This window comes from Coffea arabica, chromosome 10e (assembly GCF_036785885.1).
Source record: "Coffea arabica cultivar ET-39 chromosome 10e, Coffea Arabica ET-39 HiFi, whole genome shotgun sequence".
In the NCBI taxonomy this organism is placed as follows: domain Eukaryota; kingdom Viridiplantae; phylum Streptophyta; class Magnoliopsida; order Gentianales; family Rubiaceae; genus Coffea; species Coffea arabica.
Genome location: NC_092328.1, coordinates 3908698 through 3935028, shown reverse-complemented (window position 1 = coordinate 3935028; position 26331 = coordinate 3908698). Strand labels below are relative to the sequence as shown.

At 40.5% G+C, this 26331-nt stretch overlaps 2 protein-coding genes across 2 annotated transcripts; both read left to right on the top strand.

The window, feature by feature from the left end:
- The first annotated feature begins 11344 nt into the window (after window positions 1-11344).
- On the top strand, window positions 11345-13322 carry LOC113712968 (probable WRKY transcription factor 7). Its single transcript, XM_027236648.2, has 3 exons — window positions 11345-12276; window positions 12466-12591; window positions 12839-13322. Exons 1-3 carry the CDS (start codon window positions 11477-11479, stop codon window positions 12999-13001), a joined length of 1089 nt encoding a protein of 362 aa, XP_027092449.1. The 5' UTR covers window positions 11345-11476; the 3' UTR covers window positions 13002-13322.
- Window positions 13323-18342: 5020 nt separating this feature from the next.
- On the top strand, window positions 18343-20124 carry LOC113711972 (uncharacterized protein At4g06744). Its single transcript, XM_027235235.2, has one exon. The coding sequence runs from the start codon at window positions 18764-18766 to the stop codon at window positions 20018-20020; it is 1257 nt and encodes a 418-aa protein (XP_027091036.1). The 5' UTR covers window positions 18343-18763; the 3' UTR covers window positions 20021-20124.
- The last annotated feature ends 6207 nt before the right edge of the window (window positions 20125-26331 follow it).

The window sequence follows — 26331 nt, the reverse complement described above, 5'->3', positions numbered from 1 at the left end:
GTAACACTTTCGATAAGAACCCTTTTATTCGTGCATCAACACCAGTCTTATTATTTCGCCTCATGAATTCGATGCGACATACCCAAGATATTTGAATGTTTTGGTTCAAGCAGATGTTTATTATTATAAATAAAGATAAACCAACAGATTTTATTTTATTTTTTTCATTTACGTTCTTGAGGCAATGGATAAACACACTACTGAATAACCACCACGATAAGGACGAGCTCACCATAAAATTCTCACGTTGTCCCCATCCTTTAATATGCATAAATTTAGGTTGTGTTTGGATTGCATTTTCCGTCATTTTTCATGAAAAAAATTACTGTAGCGATTTGATATATGTGAGAAAAAAAGGTGATCACGGAAAACGATAATATTTTTCGATGGAAACAAGCAATCCAAACCAGGCCTACTTTTGCCAAGAAAATTCAAATGTAGAATTCGAGATTCAAATTTAGATTAAGATTAATTGTTACGTAATATGTTTTATTAATGTATACAGTGTATTACGGAGGACCGGCAAAATACATATATATATATATATATATATACTAACTAACTAGTTCATACTTTATGCCGTGTGCTTGCGTCGTGGAATAGGATAACGCATGAACACACCATACCGGACCAACTAGCATGGCCGTTTCTAAATTTTTTTTTTTACGAGCAATCTTGATTCCTGGATCTTAACCGGGAAGGAGAGTCCCAATCGGCAAGTAATAAAAGGTCAAATCAATCAACCCATGCCGTGGCTATGGTAATGGTGGAGCCACATTGATGGATCTCTTTGGTAACAAGTATCGAAATTCCATTGCGCCTGGCTGATTAGAAATACGTGCGTGTGCGTCAGGAAATATCCAAGGAAATAAATACTCCGACGGGTCCACTTTTCCCACTTGTCAAGATTCCAATTCCATACGCCTCTTACCGGAATTAAAAAAAAAAAAAAAGATTCCAAACGCCGCAGTATTTCTCTTTCAAATGCTTGAAAGGTTCTACGTGGTGGGCCCCTTCTTCACAGTATCTGCCACTGGTGGTAAGTTCTTCTATTGTATTTTATACTGCCGCGGCTGACACTTACGGGGTCCACATCTACTACTACTGGACGCTGGTATGGTATGGTCACAATCCATGTACGTGTAAATTTTGTCGATTGAGAAAATAAACAAATACTATAAGAATAAAAGTAAGAGGAAGAGAAATAAGCCACTCCATTTATAAATGTTGGTTAATTTATTTTATCTGGTATGGTGCTACTGTATTTTGCTCTCTATTATTGTGATGATGAAATGATTCCAAAGTTGAGGAGAGCAACAAAAAAAAAATTTTTTTTTTTTACCAAAATCCCTTCCCTTAAATAAAGTTTTAAGATAGTAGTGTTCTAATTTCTTTGCAAGAACGATTATGACTAGTGTTAGTTGAGTGGCATTTTTCACTGCAAAGGCAGTAATAATTGACATGTAAAAATGTCAAAGCAAATCACCTAACTACGAACTAAAGGGAATAGTCTGAAATATTACGTGAAGTAGTAGCTTGGCTGATGTATCATAAAAGTCACACTCTTATATTGGGTTTGTTTGGATTGAGCATTATTTATCCAGTTTTATTTGCTTACATCATCATTACAATTTCCAATACACTTTTTTACCTTCTCAATTACCTTTTTATCTCACATACATCACATCACAAAAAGTGCTACAGTAAAAATATTCCAAATAATCCCAAATAACTTACAATCCAAACAAACCCATTATTCTTCTATTTTTTGTTTTCTTTTTTTTTTTTTGGCTGCAAAGTAATTTAAGGATTGATTGTCCTTTCGTTTGAAATAGAATCCGACAAAAATTGAAACCAACTACTTCCCTTATTTTGTTCGTTTCTTCGGGTTAGGGATTGGGTAGTTAAGTACTCAGATTTATCTCAAGAGTTGCCGATTTTTAGAATTAAATCTGGGATTAGGTTTAATTAGTTAACTTTAAAAGTCTGAAAAAAAAATACTTCCCTTATTGGTTTGTTTGGACAGTGTATTATTTGAAATATTATTTGGAATAATTATTGTAACACTTTTTGTGATATGATGTATGTGAGATAAAAAGGTGATTGAAAATATAAAAAAATAGGTTGAAAAATGTGTTTGTAATGCAAGCGAAATATTATTTAAAATAATTTTGGTATCCAAACGCTCCTTTTTGGAGTTTGGTATCAATACTTCCCTTATTTTGTTCGTTTCTTTGGAGTTGGATAGTTAAGTCCCAGATTCGTCTCAAGAGTTGGTGGCTTTTGGAGTTAAATCTGGGATTAGATTTAATTAGTTAACTTCAAAAATCTGAAAAAAAAAAAAACTACTTCCCTTGTTTTGTTTTTCGGGGATGGGTTGGGGGGGGGGGGGGGGGGGGGTTGTTGGAGCGGGGATGAGGCAGGACTTGGTAAAGTAGAAGGATCTCGGAGAAAAGGCTCACTGGGACAACTATATGAACCTTCCAACCAACCACCAGTGATTGACAAAAGTCCCATGAGTGGTTTTAAACTCCTTGTCTGCATTTCTCGTTCAAGATTTTTTGAAACATTTTCAAAGGTAGTTTAATTTCTTCTGAATTCTCAATAATTCAGGTGGATCCATCTCCAAAAATGTCGCCTTCACTCTTGCAACAGCAGGTTCTTGAGAGCTGTGTTCATAACTTCATCTCCTCATATTTAGTTCACTCTTCCAGCTTTCTCGTTTCTAATAAAAAAATGATAGTTGCAAAATTAATGAACCAAGGGCCAAAAATGTCGCCTTCACTCCTGCAACAAGTTTGGAGCAGGTTCTTGAGAGCTGTGTTCATAACTTCATATCCTCAAATAGGCAAAAACAGAAGAGGAAAAGAAGAGAGAGCTGCAACTTGTGATTTGATGCCACTATCTTGGAAGTTTTTAAAGCTACACGTGCAATATCCTTGCCTGCACACACAGGGCATGTAAAGGGGGTATATAATCGAGGATTAAAACTGCATCTTCCCGCGTATAAAGCACGTATTTCCTTCTCCTATGAGCTTTTAACGACAGTTAACTGACCGTAGTAAGAATAAATAACGACTGTCTTATGCTAGGAAATGTACGAGAATTTACAAGCTTCAACTGCTCCAAAAAGAACAACAGCGGATCCATGCAACAACTCCACTCATCTACAATGAAAATGAAATTATTGTCTAGAGTTATGTCTTCCTTTTGTGTTGAATACATAAATTAGAGGTTTTGGATTTAAACCCTCGCTTTCACTCCCTATTTCTTAAATCTCACCCCTCTCTCATTAAAAGAATTGCTAAAAAAAAAATAATAATAATTTTATGGTGTGCTAAGCTTGTAAATATGCTGGCACAGATGTTAGCTCTTGACAGATGGGAAGAAAAGACGTTCGCAGTAGATTTAACTACGAAGATTTTAAAACTCTGGCTACTGCATCTATGTAATACTATTTCAACTTTACAATTTCTTCAACTAAAATGAGACTTTTACAAGTTTATTAGCTGTGGGTTACTCTGCACTATTTTTTTTTCTTCTTATAGTAGTTTTTCGTTTTCTTGTCTTGTTTCACTCTAATACATTTTTTCCTTCTTGGCAGAGCTCACCCGTGATCCATCTAAAAGACAAAAACATATTTTGGAAATTCTGGCAGGTGACCCGTCGGAAAAGGGTTTGGAGAACCACGGATCCTAGAGTCGTGATATGCATGGAGTAAGGGTGCCACAGCCGAATTGGCCAAAACTGGTCCTTCCAAATTCCAATCGACAGGAACCGAATAAGCAGTCCATTTATTTTATTTTGGAGGACCTTCCACTTTGTATTCGACCAAGAGGAAATGGTTATGGAGTCAGATTCAGCACATGGCAACTGTTTTATAAGCTTTGTTCTCGATCCCTCTGAAAGCTGAACTCAAAAATATACTACTGCCATTGCAAGATTTTCTTGTTTTAATTGAATAACGAGTGCTTGATCTTCCATGTCCAAAAAGCAAGAAGAAGACAATACAACGAAGCTACCGGTTCCAAGTTAATTTCTATGACCTTGGTTCATCCACGTCTCAGCTTTTTCAGGTTGGGCCACTTGGGTTTTACAAACTGCATATCATGTGATCATCGGATTGGAGTAAATGAGAAGAGGGATGGTCTATGGGTTTCTTATATTTTAGCGGATCGGATCGGATTGGTTTGGTTGTCATTTTGGGTGGCCATTGTTAATTTGAGGCCCATGTTTGTCGTGATCTCCCATATTGCCCTCCTTCTATCTCGAAGAAAACGGCAAAATTAAAAAGAAAAAATAATCGTAAGGGGAAGGGGTGTGATCAGAGCAAGATTCTGATTGTATTTCTGTGTGCACTAGGGAACTTGGAACTCTCCAAGCTAATGTACAGCATACACAAAGGAGGAGCAATCAGCCATTAAGCCTAGTTAGGTATAACCCAGAAGTGTCTGCATCCGTTTTACAGTTTGCGATTAATCCTGTTCGAGTCGAATCGGGTTCCTTACAAGGAAAAGCTCTCCCAACATTATTTTTTTCATTTTCATGAATTTCGAACCCGAGATCTCATGGTTAAGGAATGCAAGCCCCTTCCACTTGCATCAACATCCGTTGGTGCCACTCAGCCTAGTTGAGATCAACATATACGCTGAAAAAAACACACACAGCCCTTATCATTTGTTGATCTAGAGCTGCGAAGGTTCCTCGTTTATTTTGCGGGGGAAGGAATACGATGATACTCCAAGAATCAAAGGCCCTTAATTATCCAAATGCTATTGGCTACAAATTCTTCCAGCTAAACCTGTCCGCTAGAATGATATATTATTGGGACTTAGATTCCCAATATGCATGGGGAGCATGGGTCTCCCAGCGTCCTTAATTGCGGAGTTCGGACCATCCATCTTGGAAGTTGGATTCACCACGTTGCCATTTGTTTGTTTTTTTTTTTTTTTTTTTTTTTTCGAGCCGCGAAGTTCACGTTGCCATTTGTTTATCTGGTCTAGGCTCAGCTTATGCAACTCTATTCTAAGCTTTCGTTATCATCCATCCCGCCGAACTCCAAAGTCCAGACTCATACTTGGGAGGATTTGTTACCTTTACCTTCGCTGAGGTTTAACTAAATTGCAAAATGAGACTCAAGATTTGACCAAACAACAATCACACCCTTTAAATGGGCAAACATTTATCAGAATGCCCCTAGTGTCTTGTGCCGTTAGAGATGGTGTAGTTGTTAGTAAAAATTTATTGTCAGTGTCCAATAATATGCCCTTATAGTACCTATTTATTACTGTTTTCTTTGCTAAGTACCCAAAAAATTAGTTTCATCTATACTCTACCTAAAAAAGGAAAAATGGCAGTCGTAAATTGCAAGAGTCCACTGCTTCCCTTCCTTTTGGAATTCCTACTTTTCTCACTTCCTTCCCAAGCAACTTACTCCAACCAATTTGTCTATTGCCGCTTCCTCCATCTTCTTTTTATTCTTTTTTTTTTAATTAAAAGCAAAACTCCAAATTCTTATGTGTTTTACTTTACAACATCATATTAATTTGTAGAAATATCAAGAACCTTCCACAACCCTCCAAAGTGCAGCTTGAGCATCCCTGAAGATTCTTTAATCTCCAAATTTCAGACAAGCAAATGGTTATCATGGATTTTTTCTGTTTGTTTTTTCTTCAATTAATGACTCCAAACTAGTCTTAGGCAAAAAAGATTGAGCTTATCAAGATTCCTATTTGCTCGACGAGGATCTTCTTATGAACAAAAATCTTAATTGGAATTATGGATCCGAAGAGATGAAATGGATTTAGACGTTTGGGGTTCTTGGCTCTTGATTTGCGATTCCTTAATAAAAGTTTGCTAATTTGTGGACTTGTTCATATTTGTGCATCGTAATGAGTGTTTTGAAGTAAACATTGTGGGATTGATCTTACATTTGAGCGGAGAAGGAAAGGAGCAGCTGTTGATTTAGGCTATTTGCATCCATTCTTTTGCCCAATATAAGGCAAGAATTGCCATCTACGCAAACAATTTGAGTATTAGGTGAAAATTTCACTGAATTTTGCCATTTGCTAGCAATAATCGGTGGTCACGGGTGAAGTTGATGGTAGCCAACGAAGTCAGGCTGTCATTGTTATGAGCATTCTATTAAAATCTTCCAAATACTACTCATGAAGAAGACCAAGATAAACTAAAAAGGAAAATAAAACAAGAGGGTGATAACGATTTTGTCCAAAGTATGTCATTTGCAATTGCGGAATTTAGTCTTTTCACTGGTTTTGTTATGAATATTTAACGGAAGTTACTTCGAGGGGGTTTTTTGTTATTCGGCAGAATCTTGGGGTTTGAATGATAGTTTTGTCAAATCTTAAGGGAGATAAATGTAATTAACACTACTTTGAATCTTAAATTTCTTCTTCTGCCCTCACTGAAAGTTATGATGCTGCTTCTTCGATCCTTCATGACCAAAACCAAAAGAGCAGAAGAAGACAATAGACCTGTGCCACCAGTTGCTTCGTCAAATTCTTCCAACGTTGGTCCACACCAGTGATCTTTGTCAGAGTTTTTGGCCCACTTGGACTTTTCCCAAGCAGCGCTCATGTGATAAACGGATGATTTAGGGATGTCGTAGCGTAACCGGATTGGGTTGCTTGGCATTGGGATGAAAGTTGTTTGAGGCCCATTCTTCTTGGCTCCAAATCGTGGCAGAAAACGAGTAAACAACATATTAAGAAAATGATTAATCTTATATACACTGTCTGTCAGTATATATATATTATCATCATTAGATATATGATACATGAGTAAATTTTTAAATTTCAAATGCTATCATCATTAGATATATGATACATGTGCAAAATTTGAAATTGAAATTCAAAATTTACTCATGTACCATTCATCCAACCGTGTTAGCATATATACTGACTTATGTACCATTCATCCAACCGTGTTAGCATATATACTGACTATGCTGAGAACTTCTACACGGATGAATCTCCGGTATCAAAACCAACGAAGTGTTCAAGACTCGAGAATTGTCAGGAAACGACAGCATGCATTAAGCCTGGTTATATTGGTAAAGACCCAGAAGTGGGCTTATGGTCGCTGGACAATTATACTATTGCAGGTTTAGGCATTTGTGTAGTCCCAGGGTGAGTTGAGGCTTGAGTGGATCTCAAGAAAAGAAGAATTCCAAGTCCGTGAATAAACAGAATTTTGTAACTGGATCCATTTTTGGAGCATTTTTGTCCACATCAAACCAAACACAAAAAATGAAAATAAAAAATGCAGCTCTTGGCTTCAGGCTTCAATGGTAGGATCTCTGAGTTCTTTTATGATGGGTGATTTATGAACGATAAATAAATTTAACAACCCAGATAATGTTACACAAGTTCTGGGGTGAATATGCATGTACTATATGGATAATAGAGTGAAAAATGGATTACACGCAAAAAACTGTCTATAACTTATAGTAATTTCCACATTTGTAGTGGTAATTATTATTGTCAATACCGGTATGGGTTGTGGAACCAGCAGCTAAAGATTTTTTAACTAGTATGTACACCTCCAAGAAGTCTGTGACGCAGGACAATAGCCAAAATCATTACGACTAAATAACCTACCGAAAAATTATCAAGAGTTTAGGTTTTTTTTTCTTTTTACTTAGGGGTAATCCAGTTTTTCGATTAAACTAATCCCTTAAGGTTGTGTAGTATTTTGTCCCAAAGATACACAGTGAGAGATCATCGTACGAGAGTCGATCATGGAACCTGCTGATAACTACCAGACTATGGAATCAGTTGATCGGACTACCTGCGAGGGCTTATCAAAAGTTTAGTTGCCTGAGACGTTTTCTTGTCAATTCATAATAGGGTTCCAATAGGAAATTAAGAAGAAACTTTTGCTAAGGGGCGTTCAAGTGAAAACCTCAAACAGAAGATTACAAGCAACCTTTCCAAATAATGTAAAATATTCAAGTAAATATCAAAGTTAATTAATAAGCTCATTACTAAACGACTAATCTATGGATATTCGTGTGTTTGACACTTTTAAAACCTGGAACGTATGTATTGTTTAGTAGTTGGAGGCCAACTAAATAATTTTTTTTTTTCAATCTGGTTTAGTGGAGGACACAGGTTATATCTTTAAGACCCAATTCAAGATATACTAATGGAAACCCAGTAGTTGAAGCGTGGTATACTAATGGAAAAGCTTTCCGATGGAGTACTTTATGTGTGATTGATTAGGAATCAAGCATTAAAAAAAGGTAATTAGCCGTGCAAATGGAGCATAAAGCCATGGACACCACAAAGTCAACCTCAACAAAGAATAAAAGGGAAATGACGAAACGTCCACTATGTATCCCTTTGTTAAAGAATTAACGCAACTTAAGAGTTGACAAACACTCTTTAACATTTTTTAACACTGCAAGTTGCAATGACAATTGCTTTTTGTCTTGCAACATCTAAAGTGTACGCATGCCATCGAGGATGGACAATTGCCCTCATCAAATTTGATAAAATTATACAATCATCTTGGAATTTTTTAAAATGTTTAAATTTATGCCATATTTGTACTTTTTGAATTTCATAAATTTCCCTCATTTAGCTATAATATTGCCCCTCTTAAATTTAAAATTTTTTTTATTTATTGTTTGCCCCTAACAAAAATCTTGAATCTGTTCCAAATTAAATATTAACGACACTTTGATGAAAAAAAATGATTTGAATTTTTTGTTAAGGAGAAACACCTCGAGAGAGTCCACCAAAAAATCCAATATGTAAGTCAAGAATTTAACTCTAACCCAAAAGTTTAACAGTTTGTTTGGATAGTGTATTATTTGGAATAATTACTGTAGCACTTTTTGTGATATGATGTATGTGAGATAAAAATATGTTGGGAATATAAAAAGATAGGTTGGAAAATGTGTTTGTGATGCTAGCGAAATATTATTTGAAATAATTTTGGTATCCAAACAGTTATCTAGGTCTTGAGTCCTTACTTACATATTAACCGCTCTTTCTCCATCTCTAGGACCAATGTGAGACATAACCTTTTACTCATGAACCTAACATTTTTAAATCAAAATATTCGGAGCTTCAAGACAAAGGAAAAGACAAAGGAAAATGGAGGTATAGTTCTCACGAAATTTCTTGTTGACGCGTAGTCAACGATGAGACATGATAGATGCCAGTGGGAAGGAAAGAATTTCGGGATGGACTAGAGCTCACTTTTATGTTTTCCTCAGGCACAGGAAGGAATTTACAAAATTATTTACTTGCAAAACACACCACCAGTCCACTAGCAGCCAGCCGCATTGGTTTCTCATTTCATTTCTTCATCGTTAAGGCAGCAAAATAGAAAATTGCTCAAAAGAAGGAAGGAAGTCAATGCTCCCCATGATGAACAAGCAGGAATTTTGGAACCAGAAGAATGCATGAGGCCGAAGCATATACGCAAGGAACATAACTTGAATTTTGGAACATATTTGCTTTGAATTTTTTTTTTCTCCAACTTTGAAGTCGAGTATAATTATTCACTTGCTGCTATGGTCATCCTATTCCTAGCCATCAAAATGTACCAACTGAATTTAGAAATATGATCATACACGAAGTTGGCTCCATCATAATCGACTCATTCAAACTTGGTTACGGTTATTTTTACTTGACTAATTTTCTTATGTTCTGCACCGTAGAATTCTATAAACTACACCTTTTCTTGTTTTACTACCTTATTACAAAGTCAACGTCCTATGTAATGCACTTACATTGCATCATTCTTAAAATATGAAACCGCTCAGCAATTTATCCAAAATATAATAGGATCCCTGAAAAAAAGTCAATTGATAGCAATTAACAGCATAAGAAAAAAAAAATTTTGTGCAGCCTGCTTTGTAAAAGTTGTCAAACAAATCTAAAAATAAATAAATAAATTATGCAACCTGATTTGTGAACGGTGTCAAACAAAAGCTAAAAAAAAAAAAAAAAAGTGCCAATCAAACCACATGTTTGTATGTCTTGGTAAATGGTAATCTCAGGATCCCATCAATTGATCGTTTATTTACACTAGGGCCGCTAGGGTCGTTAGAACCATTAAATTAATTGACACAAAATCGACCGTATCTCAATTGATTTTGTTTCATGTAAAGCTGGTTAGAGTTATTCTTACTCGAAAGTTTCCTTTATTTTGTATATTAGATTTTTTTTCCCTTTTTTGCTTACAACTTTTCTTATTTCACTACCACATTACAAAGTCAACGTCCTTATAGTATATAGTGTATAGCACATTGAATTTTGTAACAAGAGCGCACTTAAAATATGTAACCAGTCTACAATTTATTCAACAAAAAAAAAAAAACTAGGTATGCAAAAAGTCAATTGATGGCAATTAATAAAAGTGTGCAGCTAATAAGGGGCCAAACCAGACCACATGTTTGTGAGCGAGTCTTTAAAAACGATTGATTAGCCACAGGATCCCATCAATTCAATTGACCATCTTCAAATCCTACCAAATATTCGTCATATCCTACATATCTACGGCTGCAAGTTGGATCTGATCCTCATCCTGTGGTGTGGTGAAATCTGATTAAGAATTCCATTAAGCAGATCAAGTCATCCATATGATATTCCATATATTATCTTCCTCCCATCCAAAACTAATGATAGCTGTACGAAATTACTAATCTAGTAGCACAAAGAAGGAAAAGAATCCGAAGCTGGAAAGAGATCTCTTCTTATATTCCCTTTGACACTTTCCAAGGGCAAGCACCTCACAAAAATTTTAAAGAAAAAAGAATGGGAAAAATTGACCAAGGAGACATCCGGTGTCCGGTAAAAGCCGATGCAATGTGGGTCCCGGAAAGCCCCAACTCTCCTAGATGCGGATAGACTTTTGCAGCAAAAGCTGGCAAAAGTCAACTCTACCTCACTGGCACCAACCTAACCACAGTTAAACACCAGAAGACCCCACGTACTTCCCCGATTTCAATTGATTGATTCCCCAACCCCCATTTAATCCAACGGCTCATTCCTGCCTTTTGACCTTCTGCACCCCCTCATTCTCATCAACTCCACACATTTCTGATTTCTCTCCTCCACCGGTTCACCCCTTAACCCCCCACCCCCTAAAGAAGGAAAAACAGGAGATGGAGTCAATGCTCTTTCACACTCTTTCTCAAAAGCAGACAAACGGAAATAAAGAAAGTAAATACCACGTGGGCCCACCTTACTGGTTCTAGCCTTTGACGGGAAGCTGGTCAGAAGCGACAGACAGGAGAGAGAAAAGGAGCATCATAAGTTTGACTCTCCAGCCCACCCGGTCCCCGGCCCTCCTATACAAATCCTTCCGCCCCCCACCTTGTGCCTCATTTCTCAACCCCATCAGCCCCCTTAACTCTCCCTTTGTCCATCATCTTCTTGGCCTCTCTCTTTCAACTTTCAACCCCATTTCTTCCTTCTAGTGGATGGTTTAGGGCCTGGAGATGGCTGTGGAGTTGATGACAGGATTCAGAAACGATACTTTTGCTTCCAAAATGGAAGAAAACGCCGTTCAGGAAGCCGCGACTGCTGGACTTCAGAGCGTTGAGAAGCTCATCAGGCTGCTATCCCAATCCCAATCCCAACCCTCTCAAATCTATCAAGATCCTTCTTCAAAACAATCGTCCGATTATCAAGCTGTGGCCGATGCCGCTGTCAATAAGTTCAAGAAATTCATATCCCTTCTCGACCGCACCAGAACCGGCCACGCCCGGTTTCGGCGCGGCCCGGTTACTAATCCCCCTCAACCGGCACCGCCGCTGCCGCCGACCCAACAACCGGAGCAGCCGCAACCGCAAAGACAGCCACCCCAGAGTAACCCTGCAGCAACAAGTCAACCCGCGAATAATTTGTTTCAAGAGGATGATAAGGAGAAGGTGAAATCCAGTTCAAGGATTTATTGTCCGACGCCCATTCAAGGGTTGCCGCCGCTGCCGCACAACCACCACCAGTTAATGAAGAACGTGAATATTGAGAGGAAGGAGTCCACCACCACCATAAATTTTGCGGCTGCATCGCCTGTAAATTCATTTATGTCGTCGTTGACCGGGGATACGGAGAGCTTGCAGCCGTCTATGTCCTCTGGGTTTCAGATTACCAATCTTTCTTCTCATGTATCGTCCGCCGGTAAGCCCCCGCTCTCCACGTCGTCGTTAAAGAGGAAGTGTAGCTCCATGGATGATTCCGCTGTCAAGTGCGGTGGCGCTGCTTCCTCAGGTGGTCGATGCCATTGTCCTAAGAAAAGGTACCATACTCTTGTCCCCGGGCAAAAAATAAGAGGGAAAAGGAACAAGTCAAATTGGAGTGGTGTTAGCAATTATTACTGCCAATATTGATGCTGGATCCTTTGTACTAGTTGGATTTTCTTGAATTCATCTTTAAGACTTTATTGGAGTCATTTGATTGATTAGAGCTTGATCTTGATTTGATTTAGGAAATCAAGGGTGAAAAGAGTGGTTAGAGTGCCAGCTATAAGCATGAAAATGGCCGATATTCCACCGGATGATTACTCCTGGAGAAAGTACGGTCAAAAGCCCATCAAGGGATCTCCTCATCCTAGGTGAGTGAGTTGACTCACTGGTTCACTCGTTGACGCGTGAGCGTACAATTATGACCCTGTTATTTGTTTTGAAAAGTACCGAAGGCCATCAAAGACTTTGACTCTCTAGAACTTATCCCAAGGGTTTTCCGGTCATTTGGCAGCTTCTTCTTCTTCTTCTTCTTCTCTCTCTCTTTTTTCCAATGTTCAAAGTTGACTTGACCCGGTCTGCTCACTGATTTATCTGGGATTCAATTTCAATTTTCAGGGGATATTACAAGTGTAGCAGCTTAAGAGGGTGCCCGGCCCGTAAGCATGTGGAGCGGGCGTTGGATGATCCGACTATGCTCATAGTTACATATGAAGGGGAGCATAATCACTCACATTCTGCTACGGAGGCACCAGGGGCTCTAGTTCTTGAATCATCTTAATCTCAACCGTCAGTCGGTTGATTGGCACCATTCCACGGCGCGGAGAAGTTGTTGCCCCCCCCCCCCCGCAAACACCACGAAGATGATCTAATCAGAACCGTCCGTAAGAGGAAGGCAGAAGGGGGGAGGAGAACTGAGGAACGAAGCTCAGTAGTCGGTCAACCCTCTTAGGGTCGGGAAGCTGCCTGCCTAGACATTATGTGGTTAACAGGGCCCACTTGTACATTATTTTGTTCTCTCTCTCTTTGACTAATTGTATTCGGCATCGCGTAACTTTCCGAAATGCAAAGAAAAGATGGCAAATTTGTGGATTTTGAATCAGTCAATTAGTGGGGCTTTTCTTTGTTTTCTTGTTAACCTTACATACTCGCTCCATATCAATTTATGGATTTTTATTTGTTTTCTTCCTTCCTTTAAACTTCAGTTTCAGATTGACGAATGGCGGTAGGTGTCGTCCACTTTCACCAGTAATATTATTATTGTTCCCTATGTAATTTTTGGTGGTTGAGTATTAATTAAAGTAATGAACTGCATACGCACATATGACTTGCTATGTAGCAGTCAATCAAAACCCCCTACTTCTGGCTGCGGGTGAGGACAATTTTCAAAAAATGGTCAACTTGTGTAATTGATGGGCAGGCAGCAGACGTGTCGTGTATGGCACGATGGATGACTTGCTTAGACTTTGTGCAACGCAACCCCATTAGTTAAGCGGCCAATTGTCATTAGCTAAGACAATTTTGAAGTTTTTAGCAATGTGTTCAAATCTTCACGATTTTGTCAAAAGGAGGAAAACGTATTTTGAGCATTGGCGCGCACTAAAAATTGCATTTCCGCATGGGGCTGCGGTGCGGTGCATTTATAAAAAGTTTCTGGAAAAGTTTTTGATAATTTAATGACATTTTTGTTAAAAAAATATTTATACTCCAGAATTGTTTCTTTATAAACTACTGTAACTCCAGACGGGGGCCTTAATCATTTTACTCCCTCCGTCCCACTTTGATAGTCTCATTTCTTTTTTCACACAGTTTAAGAAAAAGTAGTTAACTTTGTTGGAAAAGTAAATTTAGATTACTATTTTCCTAAAATACCCTCACATTAAATATGGTACAACTTTATGGGAACTTGAATTGATGGTAAAAAAAGAATCAACTCTCATTAAATGGGGTAGGTTTATAGTAATAACAACTTACATTGAATAAGGGTATTTTAGGAAAAGTAAAATACAACTACATTCTTCAATTGGAAAGTGGACTATAATTTGGGACAGACGAAAAAGGAAAACGAGACTATCCAAGTGGGACGGAGGGAGTATTATATTATAAGCCTTTTTTTTTTTTTTTGGGAAATTAGCCTACTAAAATTTTGTTCCTCGGTAAAGTCGATTAATTTGCCACATTTGACTTTTATTACTACTACATCTCTTTTCTTATTGGTAGGGGGATGTGATGAATGGCTGAGAGAGTTGAGAAGAGGGGCGGGGGTGGGTGGATGGTTATTACTTATTTAAGGCATCAATATTTGACTTTGGGGATTGGCAAGTTGTTAATAACGCTACATACATATGACCTGTCTGAATTAATTAACACTCCCTCCCTTTTTTTATAACTTACGTTTAAGAAATTTGGTTTAGTGTACTTTTATCTGTCGTTTTATTATCCCCATACAGTATTAATTATTTTTTCGCAATTTTACCCTTTATCTCTCTCTTCCAATACAGGGTTCTTAATTACTGCTCCTAGAAACATTTAGTTTGGTGGAAGTTAGTTTGCATTGCTTTTGGCCTAGTAAAATAGCACCATTTAATACTCTAGTGAGAGAAAACATGAGTGGATTGGATAATTAATGAGGGTACAAAAGAAAAATAGTGTACAGATTTAAGCAATGAAAAACTTTTCTTAATTGGTGTGCAAAACCTTAAACCTTAGTTATAAAAAAAGGGAGGGAGTAAATGAATGGGTGCATGTGTATAATAAGTGCATGAATGTGGGGGGTGGAGATTAGATTATATGCGATTATGGTTGGATTTTGTGGGAATATAATATAATACAGAGAGAAGAATACTAGAAAGCAGAGATGTTGGTTTGATCTTTGATGAGCATCGGCGCGTTGGTTGATGTGTCATTGACCATCCAACGCTTATTGCGCAGATGGATGGCAAAGTCAAAAAGCGGTGGTGGATTTGATGGTAGCTTGCGACTTTTGAATTCCAATTCTTTAATTCAATCGTTGGAGTGTTAAATAATTTAGATACCTTTGTGTTTAATTATTACACCAAGATATTTGTTCCTTGTTTCAGTCGTTGGTTGCATCCAAATGTTTATCAAATTACACAGCAGCAAGTCATGGAGACGTAGCAATTTCTGGTTCACATGTGCCAACATTTCATATGAGGCTGTCAACGTCGACTAATCTCTGAGAGAGAGAGAGAGAGAATTTCAGCTTTGCATTTGGCTTTTGTAACCTTTCTTTTCTGTCTGGTCAAAAGTAAAGAACAGTTTTCTGGATGGTATCCAATGCATCTACGCATTTTATTATTAACCAAAAAGAAACAAATATTGCAGCAAATTTTCAGTTATCTCTGCGCTCTTGTAAGTGCATCAGGGACGAAAGTCTTGTTTGATTCTCTCTGGGTTCATTCAGTCCAAGTCAAATATGTACTAAGAAGAAAATCTTTTCCAAAATGCACATTGTGGCTTATGGTTTTCATTATTTTTTTTTTGTTAATTATTTTATTCGTTTTGGATTGGATTTATCAACTCCTGACTTCTCACATTTAAGCACGAATTGGTCGTTTCGTCTTTCTATAAGGTTAATTATTATGGCTGATTCTACTTGAACAACATTTTTTATGCTTCATTTACAGCTTCGACCGATGGAAGCTTCTCTTGATTTTATTATTATTATTATTATTATTATTATTGAAAAGGAGAAGCCGTAACTGCTATTCGAGAGTGCACGCTGTATAAATTACACACGGAAGCTTCATTTGATTTTTTTTCCCAAGTTCTAAGCAAAGGATTAGAGTGTTTCTCAAGGAAAGTAATTCTATTCCGCAGTGTAGTCTGCTTCTTGGAGTTCAAAGTATTGCTGTCACGAGGCCTTGAGCTAATCGTTTAAAAAAAATATATATCAACAGTCAAAAAGGTTTTGTCAATGAAGGTTTGTTTAGATTGCTACTTTATAGAGAAAATTTGTTTCTTTTTTCTTGAATATTCATTTGACCCATTTTCTTTAACTATCTTTTAGTCTCGAAGTTTTAAAAAATGTTACAGTAATTTTACTCCAAAATCTTTTTAGAAAATGCAATCCAAACGGGCGGGTTCGAAGATGTTATTTTCATATAGCTAAACAGATGCACTAGAGTTACAATAAGTCAAGAACATTGGTCTAAGATTCTAAAATGTTTCAAGTCCCGTAACATCTGCTGATTCCATATATTTTTTCATGCGACATTATTGCTTCTTCTCGAAAGTCGGCATTCTTATCTGCTAAAGCATTTTTCCTGTGTGTAAAATAAAATCTGGTAACTAAAGTCAAAACTTGAGGCAGAAAATTTTAACGATTGACGTGGTTAGACGACGATAAACTACTTTGACTCGGAATTCAATTGATGTTTCGTCAAGCAAAGCGTCTAAAGTCAATGGATGGATACATCGCATTTCCCCAATTCACTTGCTTCATCGAATAAGTTGAAGACTCGGGGCAACTTCTACATGGTGAATGGCGTTAAAATTCAAATGGTCAAAAGCACACCACAATTATGTTCTGTCTTGCCGGTGTGAGAAAGCGACGACGGAACATCCGTTGTGGAGTCCGTTTGACGAGCCGTATCATATCATATCATATCATATCTAGTAGAAAAACGTTTTTGTTTTGTCTGTTGAAGAAAAGTATTACGTTACGGGCTTCTATTGTTGTTTCATCGTACGGTTTTGAATGAGTTGGGTTGGGTCGGTAAACATTTAAATTTATTTTTTTAATTCAATGCATCATTCATTCCTACCACCAAAAAAAAAAAAAAGAGTACGACATTCTTAATAAATTTCTGAACTCTGAGATAGTCAGTAGTTTGAAGACTCAATCATCGATTTTGTAAAAATGTGGTTGAACGAACGCAGTGGGTCAATGAAACCGTGGGCGGCCTCGAAATAGATAAACTCCTGGTCAGACTGAAGTGTACAGGGCTCCAAGGGGTAGTTCTACCTTGGCCTTGTAATGAAAAGAAGGAAAGGCGACCAACAGCCCAGTACCGAGGCCTGGTTTAAGAGTCTAGGACAGAAATTTGACGAAGAGAGTGAGGCTGAGAGGTAAAGAGAAGAAGTGGAGAGATTTTTAGGGGTTTTGGAAGAAATGCAAATGATTTTGAGAATGTACTCCATAAAGTATTAAAATTATTCAACAGGTTTATAAAAACAAGATGGAAATTGAACTAAGAGATTCGCTGTCTAGGCCAAGAAATTTTGAAATTAAGATGACCAGACGTCCAGAAATGGAAGGTCTAGTGTGAGCACCATTAATTATACGTGATGCTATTTAGAACTTACTTGCTTAATCCTTCATTATAGTTACAATTGGAATATTTTATAGACAAATTCTGCAGCATCATGGTTTTAAAGAAAGCAAAAGCTTCTGTTCAATCAATTAAACCACTTGTAACAAGTACTTGAGCGAAGGAAAAAGTGCCGAAGAAAAGAGGCTAATTTCAGCTCATTTCTCACAAAATTAATCATCTGTGATTAATGTTTGCTAATGCAACAACAAAAATTTGGGTCATTTAGAAAATTTAGGCTTGTGAACTTATTGGGAAATAAAGTTGAAGTAGTCCAACTAAACAAATTGGAAACATACCTTCTTGCATTCTAAAAGAAAGCAAAGAGATGGATCAATAATGTTTCCCTCAATTGTTTTGTTTTTGCAAGATAATTTCAGTTTAATTAAATCTCCCATTGTGAATTAAAAAAAAAAAAAAAGCAAATATGCTCGAACTGTTAATGCTGCTTTCTCGAAATCATAAATAAATATGGAAATAACTATCCTCGATCCAGTCTCCTTCCACTTCGAAGATGCAAGATTGTTTTCAGTGGAATGCAGACACTTCCAATTCTTGATGCTAGCTAGCTGGATTAGGCCTAAAATATATCACAAATAGCGAATCCACACACTTCATTAAGCATTTTTCACTCTCCCGACAAGAAAAATGACAGAAGAAAAAGGAAAAAGGAAAAAGGAAACATAAACATATTATTAAAAGGAGGAGATGAGACTAGTCAGTTTATCTAAATCGAACAGCAAATTGTCTAAAAAGAACTATAGATGTCCTCTTCAGCCATACCTTTAATAATGGAGAGCATGCGCGCACCATTGTGCCCGCCAGCGTATTCATTAAACCTTTTGTTCTTGGTGGCCAGTTGGAGTATTTCTTAGTAGTGCATAGCGATCTTACTAATTTTTATGTGTTATAGATCCTAGTTATGCATTTTATAGTTATAACTAAGTGCATAGTGGTCTGTTGTTGTTGTTGTGCATGTTGCTAATATGTTATCAGCAGAACCAAAGTGGTCTGTAATCCCATGTTTAATGTTGGCTGTAGTCTAGAAGACTATCAATGTTGGAGAAGAATAAAACGCAAGCCTAGCACGCTGCACACCACAAAGAAGTTTCAAGACTCGTAAATAGTATTAGTAGTATAAAAGAAATGATCTTCCCTTTTCTGCAATGGCCTTTGTTTTCTTTCTGCCTCTGGCTTTCTACTGAACAGAATGCATAGGATTTTTACCAATATTCAGCATCTTATTCTCAGCCTCATCTTAGCTTCTCTGATTGTTAGCACCCAAGGAAAAAATGCAGAACCGCTTGAGGTCATCATTGGTGGGAGCAGCAACCAATTGTCAGAGGCACCGGTTGCAGAACCTGTAGAAGGAAGTTTGGAGCCGCTGATTTTTGCAGACCTGAGATTGGCTGTGGTGTACCCCATTATCCTGAAATTTAAGAAAATAATCAACTCTGATCCTCTAGGAATCACCAAATCTTGGGTTGGGGCTGATATATGCAACTATACAGGCTTTTATTGCACTAGCCCCCCGGACAACTGTTCAGCTATTGCTCTTGCTTCTATTGATTTCAATGGATTCCGACTTAGTGCTCCAACGCTGGATGGCTTCCTTGATCAGCTCCCTGATTTAGCCCTGTTCCATGCCAATTCCAATAACTTCTCCGGGACCGTCTCGGCAGACATTTCCAAGCTTCCCTACCTATATGAGCTAGACATCAGTAATAACCAGTTTTCTGGGCCATTTCCAACCGCCGTTCTAGGCATGAATAGTCTGTCTTTCTTGGACATTCGGTTCAACTTTTTCACAGGTTCAGTACCGCCTCAATTGTTCACGCAGGCTTTCGATGCAATTTTTCTGAACAACAACAATTTTATGCAGAGGCTGCCTGAAAACATTGGCAACACTCGCGCCTTCTATCTCACTCTAGCCAATAACAAATTCTTTGGCCCCATTCCTCGCGGTTTATTTAGAGCCATGGCCAGTCTGACTGAAGTGTTACTCCTTGACAACTTGTTAACCGGTTGCCTGCCCTATGAATTGGGTTTTTTAAAGGAAGCTGTGGTATTTGACGCGGGTAACAATCAGTTAACAGGTCCTATACCTTTCTCCTTGGGATGCCTGAAGAAAGTAGAGGTGCTGAATTTTGCCGGGAATTATCTGTATGGCATGGTGCCAGAGGTGGTCTGTGCGCTGGGAAATTTGGCCAACCTTTCGCTGTCTGATAATTATTTCACAACAGTTGGGCCAATTTGCTGGAATCTGATTAAGAAGGGAGTTCTTGATGTAAGGAAAAACTGCATTGCTGGTCTACCATTCCAGAGATCAGTGTGGGAGTGTGCTCATTTCTTTGCACGACCAAGGTACTGTCCTTACTGGGCAACGTTCACCTACATTCCATGCTGGCTTCCCCACTTTAAATCCCCACCATTAGCCGCTTCTGAATCGGCCCCTTCTCCTTCATAGCTTTTTCGTTTTCAACTATATATCATGAAACTGTAATCTAAGCATAAAGGTTCAAATTACTGAACCTTCTTGAAAAATGCTGAGTTTGTGCACTTCCCAAAGCATACTCTGTTCTCCAGTGTGTTTTTGTTTTTGGGCAGTTGGCATGCAACTGTTGCTTACCTCGAATCTTGGCGATTTTGGCAATTTTTTTGGCAATTTTTGCAAGTGCGACGATTATCATGGTCCCATGAAAAAGTAGCAGTCCTTAATACTGCATCTGCAAACTGCAAAACACGTACTTGGCGCATTGAATTTTAACAAGCAAAGTAGTCAATTACCATTTACAATTGTGTGTACCGCATTTGTCCCGGAAAGAAAATGACTCCCCTTCTCAATCGCTACAAGTTGTTTATTTATCACTTTTACGAGAAAATGTAATGGCGAGGCTTGAACTTGAAGTGACGTGACTCGATCAGATAATCTGAGAGTATACACAGTTCCAGTCAATCGTATCCGATTATTTTTACAAGGTACAAACTCATGGTATGGACGAACTCTTATGTTTAATGGTTTGGCTAACAGATACCTGATAAATACTCGTTAAAAGGGCCTCAAGTGCTTTTTTTTTTTTTTTGTAAAAATGGTAATTGATTTGATGGGGTGTTTAAATGCAGGGTAGTATAATAATAGTGATTGTGTGCATTCATATATAATAAGTTAATAATTTAGATGTATTAATAAGTGTTCATTGAGGAATTTTTTATCTATTTTTTTAAACAATCTTTCAATAGAATTGAAATCAAATTTGTTGCTTGAGGTACGTTATTCTATTAGAACAATTAACAATCGGATCAAGAGTTCTGGAAAGTTCTACATACCTTTTTTTTTTTTTGGGTCCAAAAGAAAGTTCTACATACTTGATAGCGCGGTTCTTGAGGTCAGTCATAGTATGGCAGGCATAGTCATCAAATTGATCGTCATTGAAAGATTCAAGGTCAAGATTGACCCCAAAAATAAAATGTAAGGTAAGATCATTCTATATACATATACTTTTAATGCTTGGTATGAAATTTACAAAATTTTATTTTATATTCAAGAATGAGTTACACTTTAAAGAAATAAATGTACACGTTGTGAAATTAGACAAAAATAATTGACATGACATTTCTTTGTGCCACGTCAAACGTAGTAAGACTCAACCAACACACACTAGTGAGTTTGTTTGAACAACAAGAATTTGAAATAAAAATTTCAGATTTTGTTTTACTTGCATCATACACACAATTTCCAATCACTTTTTTATCTCACATACATCACATCACAAAAAGTACTACAGTAACTGGATCAAATAAATCATCCAAATAAATTCTTATCCAAACAAACTCACTGAATTTCGACATTTGGATTTTCAAACCTTCGTCATTGTCACGTCACCAAGAGGATCAAATCGATTGATCATCATTTACCGGTGTTAGATGACGTGATGTCACGAAGCCCCGAGTCACATATCACATATTTTTCTTTCTAATTAAATTAAGGCTATCGTTTTAATGGAGACATTAGCATGACAAGAAGAAGTGGGAAAATAGTTGAATTCTATAGAATCAACTATAGGTTTGATTTAGGGTTGCGGCGACCTATGAAAAAACACATATGATACAAGGGCTCTTAAGTTATCAAATACTAGACTCCTTAAAATATGAAATTAGTCATTGAACACTTAAAGGTACGTATTTTTTTGTTTCGAACATTTTGAAAAATTAATTCAGAACTTTCTTTGAAAAATTTCATTTACTTTCCATATTTTTATCCCGGAGGGGACGGGAAAAAAGAAGAAGAATAGAAGCTCTGTGTATTAAGCTTCTGCGACAATTAAGCATCAATCGAAATCCTTGATTTGCCTAACGGGTAACAACTTAAAAAGAAGGTAGAGTGGATTATGTTATAATATATTTTGATTGATACATCATGCATACGTTAATATGACCTCGATCCACCTTAGCATAGCAGATGTTGGCACCGTACAATGAATGAATGCATTGCCACTGCTCCATGATTACACAGCGGATTCACTAATTGCGTGCATTCCAAAGATTTCAGAGGATGACAAGTGTCACTTTCTCAGGATACACCGCGGAGCCAGGGAAGGATCACCGTTCTCAAAGTTCGAGAAATTCATATTTTCTTCTTTTGAATTTTTGTAAAAAATTTCAAAAATTTTTAGGATTAATTTTTTTTACACTGACAGTGTATATACTGTCAGCATTGGATGAATGACAACTATATAAAATTTGAATTTAAAATTCAACTTTTGTATATATGTCGTGAATCTAACCGTAATAGTGTATACACTGTTAATGTATATAAGATTTGCTCAAATTTTTATATATACATATATTGAGATATTCGCACCTTTCAAGAGTTACAAAAAAACAATTATGTTGACTACAAAGTTTATGTGTGTGTGTGTGTGTATATATGTATGTATGTATATATTTGACCTTAGAAAATTTATTTTTCATTCTGTCACAAGCTCACAGCACCATTCCAGGATTTGAGAATGAAGAAGCGCGGAGCTTCCCCGGACCGAGCTGAACTGACGAGCTCGGGGTGTCGATGGGAGAGCTGATCCAAGACCTGCAAAACAAGTAAAAGTGATCTCACGGTGGGGGGGCCCGAGGGTTGTCCCCGAGGGCGCTCCGACGGCCAAGTTAGTATTCCGGTGGGTAAGGTTCACGGGAAGTAGCGGTGGTCCAGGATAAATTGCCAATAGTGAGCGTACCTTGTACAGTGGATGTGTGCTATTATTTATACCTGCGAGGGAGTCCGACCTCCGCACGACGCGGGACTTGCCCAGTATAGATATTATCCCGCACTTAGGGGGATTACTCCCGACCTCTTCGGGATGGACCTTCGTCTCCCCTGGGAGCCCTAGCCTGTGCGGCCCAGGGCTGCTGCCAGGGGTCTGGGGGCCAAGGCCCAGCTCGGCCATTCCTGGGCTGCCACGTGTCTGGGCCCGGAATGGGGCCTTTGCACTAGCCCCCTAGATTAGGTAAGACTGTCAGGCAGACCTAATCTACCTCTGCCACGTGGGAGGCCAGAGCCGCGCACTACTCTGCCGAGGTCACTTCTGGTACAGTGCTGTCACAGGGGCGCTGCGCCCGCGTCCTTTCAGCTGTCCCGCCTCTTCGGTTTTCGTACCAGCATTAAATGCGTTCACATGGGGGTCGGTTCAAATTCACGCAACCGTTTTCCCTCCACTCTTCCCCCTATAAATAGGGGATGCCAAATTCTCATCTGTCCCATTTGCCATTTCCGCTTCCTCTTGTGCATTTCAAGTTATCACGCTCCCTGTGCACTTACATTTCCATTTTCCAGCAACCTCCGGCGTCCTGTGCCCAGATTCCGGCGAGCCTTCAGTCCCTCTTCTGCCGTTCTCAGTAAGTCCTTTTTGCGATTCATTTTCCCCCTCTGCAGTGTCTCTTTTGCCCTCTGCTACCTCCCACTTTTTATGTCGGATCATTCCTCCTCCTCTGTTGCTGTAGTATCAGTCCGCCGCAGAGCTCCCCGAATCATCGTTCTTTCCTCGCCTTCACCCTCATCTTCGTCACCATCTTCTCCTCCCCCTCTTTCCCCTTCTTCTGCTTCTAGTCCCAGCTTTCACACCTCAGACCTGCCCGAACCTACTGACACCATGAGCTCTCATTCACCCCAGTCCCCTTCATCCCATCCTTTTTCTGCCCGCGCTCTAGAGGAAACGGCCGAGCTCGACGCCTACCTTGAGCAAGAGGCCGCAACCACCTCCTCTCCCCAGTCCCCCCATGACTCCCCTGGCGGGGCCCAGGGCGGAGCTGGGGAGGACAGGGATCCCTCTGAGGGGACCCCTACCTCGGAGCAGGGGGAGGATCCCGAATTCTCCTATGGTTACCCAGACCTACAGGAGGCCACCCTGTCGCCCCAGGACGTGGCCGAGCTGGCCGAGTCGTACTCCATCCCCCCGGCCTTCGAGCCGAGGGCGGCCGGGCCCGACGACCGAGCCTGCCGACCTCCCCCAGGCTTCGTGGCTATCTACAGGGAGCAGCTCATCGCAGGGCTCCGTCTCCCCATTCATCCGGCTCTGACCAATATTCTGACCTACTGGGGGCTCAGAATCACCCAACTTCACCCTACCTCCATCAGGATCATCACCGGATTCCAGATTTACTGCCTTCTCTGCGACATCCCCTACTCTCTCTCCCTTTTCCGAGCCGCCTTCATTCTTAAGTCTTCCCTCCCGGGGTGGTACTACTTCTCCCGTCGGGGCCCCCAGACCAAGGGAGGGAAAGGGGCCCAGGAGTTGTTCTTCGGCCTCCCCTCCTCCGTTAAGGATTGGAAGGAGAATTTCTTCTTTGTCCGATCCACACATTTTCCTCCCAATGTGTGGAAGGTTGGGGGGGTCAAGGCCGACCCCTACCCGAAGGACCTGGACTACGAGACCCTCAGCCCGCTGTTGGGCTCCAAGGTGAAGCTCGATGTTACCAGGATCTCTTCCGAGCAGATCTCCGCAGCAGGGCTGATGGGGACGTTGTCCGGACCCTCTGGGGAAGTGGCGACCCCCCAGCCCAAACACGACACCTGTAACGCTGGCTCCGTCCCTGTCTTTATTCATAGCGTATAGATTTTCCCTTTTTTGCCTTTTACTGTCTTTCGTTCGGCTGACCTGGTGTTCATTTCAGTGAGGAAGCTCTCCCACCTGCTGGGCGCACCCCTCGAGGAGGTCACTCCCGACCCCCAGAGCGGAGCTGCTCAGGGGGCCTCCGGTGGGGCTTCCACCCCGGGGGGCGGCTCAGCCCCCCAGAAGGAAACATCACAACCATCCCCCTCCAAGCAGGCCGCCAGCAAGAAGAAGGCGGCCGGACAGAAGAGGGGCAGAGGGGACGAGCCCTCTCAGGCTGGGCAGAAGAGGCTCGCCCTGGTCTCCGCCCAGCCTCCTCCTCTTGCGCGGGTCTCCGGGGGACCAGTCCACCTGGGCGTGGGCTCTGCCGAGGAGCAGGTCCAGGAGTCGACTCCCCCGAGCTTGTGGCACTTCCGCCACATAGCTCCCCTGAAGCCAGGCCAAGCCCCCACGATGCATGACCCCCGCCACTTCTGTCCGTCCTGGAAACTCTCCATCAACGACCGAGCCCAGTTCCCCGAGGTGGCTCGCGAGCTGATGGTGGGCTCGGTCCTTCCTAGGGACAGGAAGTGGATGGAGCTGGCCAGCCCCTCCGAGCTCTTGGACGCGTACTACACCGCCCAGGCTCAAGTAAGTATCGCCCATGGGTTAATTTCGCCCCCGTGTCTGGGTTAAGTGACGTGGCATGCTGATCTGCTTTCTCTATTTTCCAGTCCAACGCTGCCGGTGCCGCCCTGGCTACCCGCTTCTCCGAGCTGTCTCCCGACCTGGAGAAGTTGCGGAAGAAGAACCTGGAGGCGGAGAGGAAGCTTTCCCAGGCCCTCCAGGAGGCCAGCTCCCTTAAGGCCAAATTAGACAAGGCCGAGAAGGAGGTGGACGCCGCCCAGGTCCAGCTCGCCTCCACCAGGTCGGAGCTCGACCAGGAGAGGGCTGGTGTGGCCAGGCTGAAGGAGGAGCATGCCGTAGAGCTCTCCGGCACCATCAGCCGAGAGCGGAAGAAGGCTGTTCGGGAGTTCATCTCCTCCGATCAGTTCGAGATGGACATCGCCCTCCTCAACCAGCCCATCCTCCAGGTTGGCTCTACGCGGGCCCTGACCCAGGTGCAGGGCCTCAACCTACCCGGCTTCAACGTGGCGGACTTCAAGGACTACGATCCTGCGGCCGAGGATAGGCTGGACTGGCTCTTTGATGGGTACCGGAAGGGGCATGCCCTGAAGAGCCTGGTCCGCCGAACCGACGTAGGAGCAGACCTAGAGGAGGTTCCCCTGGAGGAGGACGGGTCTCCAGGCAGATCTGCCGGGAAAGAGCCGGTGGCCTAGGGCGGTAGCCCCTCCAGAAACCCTTTCTGTCTTCTTGTACGGATGTGACCATGCTCCAGTTGAAAATGCTCTTGGAAGTCCATCCAGGACGGAAGGGGTTTCCTGCTTCCGGGCTCCTCAATAGCCTTCACCATACGCCTCTCAACATGCTTAAGGTGTACTTTCAGCTTCCACCCCGGTCGGGCCACCAGTAGGTAGAACAGACATCGAAGGAGATTACCAGCTCGGAAACTTTGCGGTAGAGGGTTAGGGCGCTTTGTAATAGATAGGCAGCTCGGAAGCTTTGTAATAGATAGGTTTGCAATGTATACAAAATTTCGAAGAGTTATTTCCTTCTTTCCTTGCCCACTCGCAAT

What these genes read in the sequence shown, in the direction of transcription:
- LOC113712968 (XM_027236648.2), top strand. Translation starts at nt 11,477, where the DNA reads ATGGCTGTGGAGTTGATGACAGGATTCAGAAACGATACTTTTGCTTCC. An exon ending in TGCCATTGTCCTAAGAAAAG is followed by an intron (nt 12,277 to 12,465) that starts GTACCATACTCT and finishes GATTTGATTTAG; the next exon opens with GAAATCAAGGGTGAAAAGAG. An exon ending in AAGGGATCTCCTCATCCTAG is followed by an intron (nt 12,592 to 12,838) that starts GTGAGTGAGTTG and finishes TTCAATTTTCAG; the next exon opens with GGGATATTACAAGTGTAGCA.
- LOC113711972 (XM_027235235.2), top strand. Translation starts at nt 18,764, where the DNA reads ATGCATAGGATTTTTACCAATATTCAGCATCTTATTCTCAGCCTCATC.